Raw genomic sequence first — 510 nt, forward strand, 5'->3', positions numbered from 1 at the left:
ATATATATATATATATATATATAATAACCTTCCCTAAATTTAGTTGGTAAAAACAAAAGGGTTGTTGGTGGAAAAATACATATTTTGCGTTGAATCTGGTGATAATTAGAAAACAGTGAGCAGAGCAAAGAGCCCATAGAGCAGGGCACATGGGTAAGCCACCAACAGCTGCTGGCCATCCATCGCCAGGGTGGAGATGAAGATCTTGGAGGCAGAGAGACTGCACCAACAAATTCCTAACATTGCCAGAAGTGTACCCAGGATGCCTCTGTGAAGACAAAAAGAGGGATTTAAAGCCTTTTAACCATTAAAGTCAACCTAGTCTTGCATTGCCAGTCCAAACCGCATTTTGAGATGGGAGAAAAACGTACTATGGTTCATTGGCATTTCTTTAAACCAGTCCTAATCGGCTTGGGCGGCACGAAGCGCCAGGCGGAGCAACGGTGCCCTTGCAAAATAGCCTCAGGTTGTTTTAGTCAACAGAAAACTCAGATTGGACAGATAGTCTAG

General features: G+C 42.9%; 1 protein-coding gene across 1 annotated transcript in view; it reads right to left on the bottom strand.

Moving 5' to 3' along the window:
* Window positions 1-68: 68 nt before the first annotated feature.
* Window positions 69-510, bottom strand: part of zgc:123321 (Protein YIPF5-like) — a 9,126-nt gene continuing 8,684 nt past the window's right edge. The window contains exon 7 of the mRNA XM_032499834.1: window positions 69-268. Coding sequence (XP_032355725.1) covers window positions 106-268 — 163 coding nt within the window. The 3' untranslated portion in view covers window positions 69-105. The remainder of the gene's footprint in view (window positions 269-510) is intronic.

The sequence above is a fragment of the Etheostoma spectabile genome, chromosome 20 (assembly GCF_008692095.1).
Source record: "Etheostoma spectabile isolate EspeVRDwgs_2016 chromosome 20, UIUC_Espe_1.0, whole genome shotgun sequence".
NCBI classification, from domain to species: domain Eukaryota; kingdom Metazoa; phylum Chordata; class Actinopteri; order Perciformes; family Percidae; genus Etheostoma; species Etheostoma spectabile.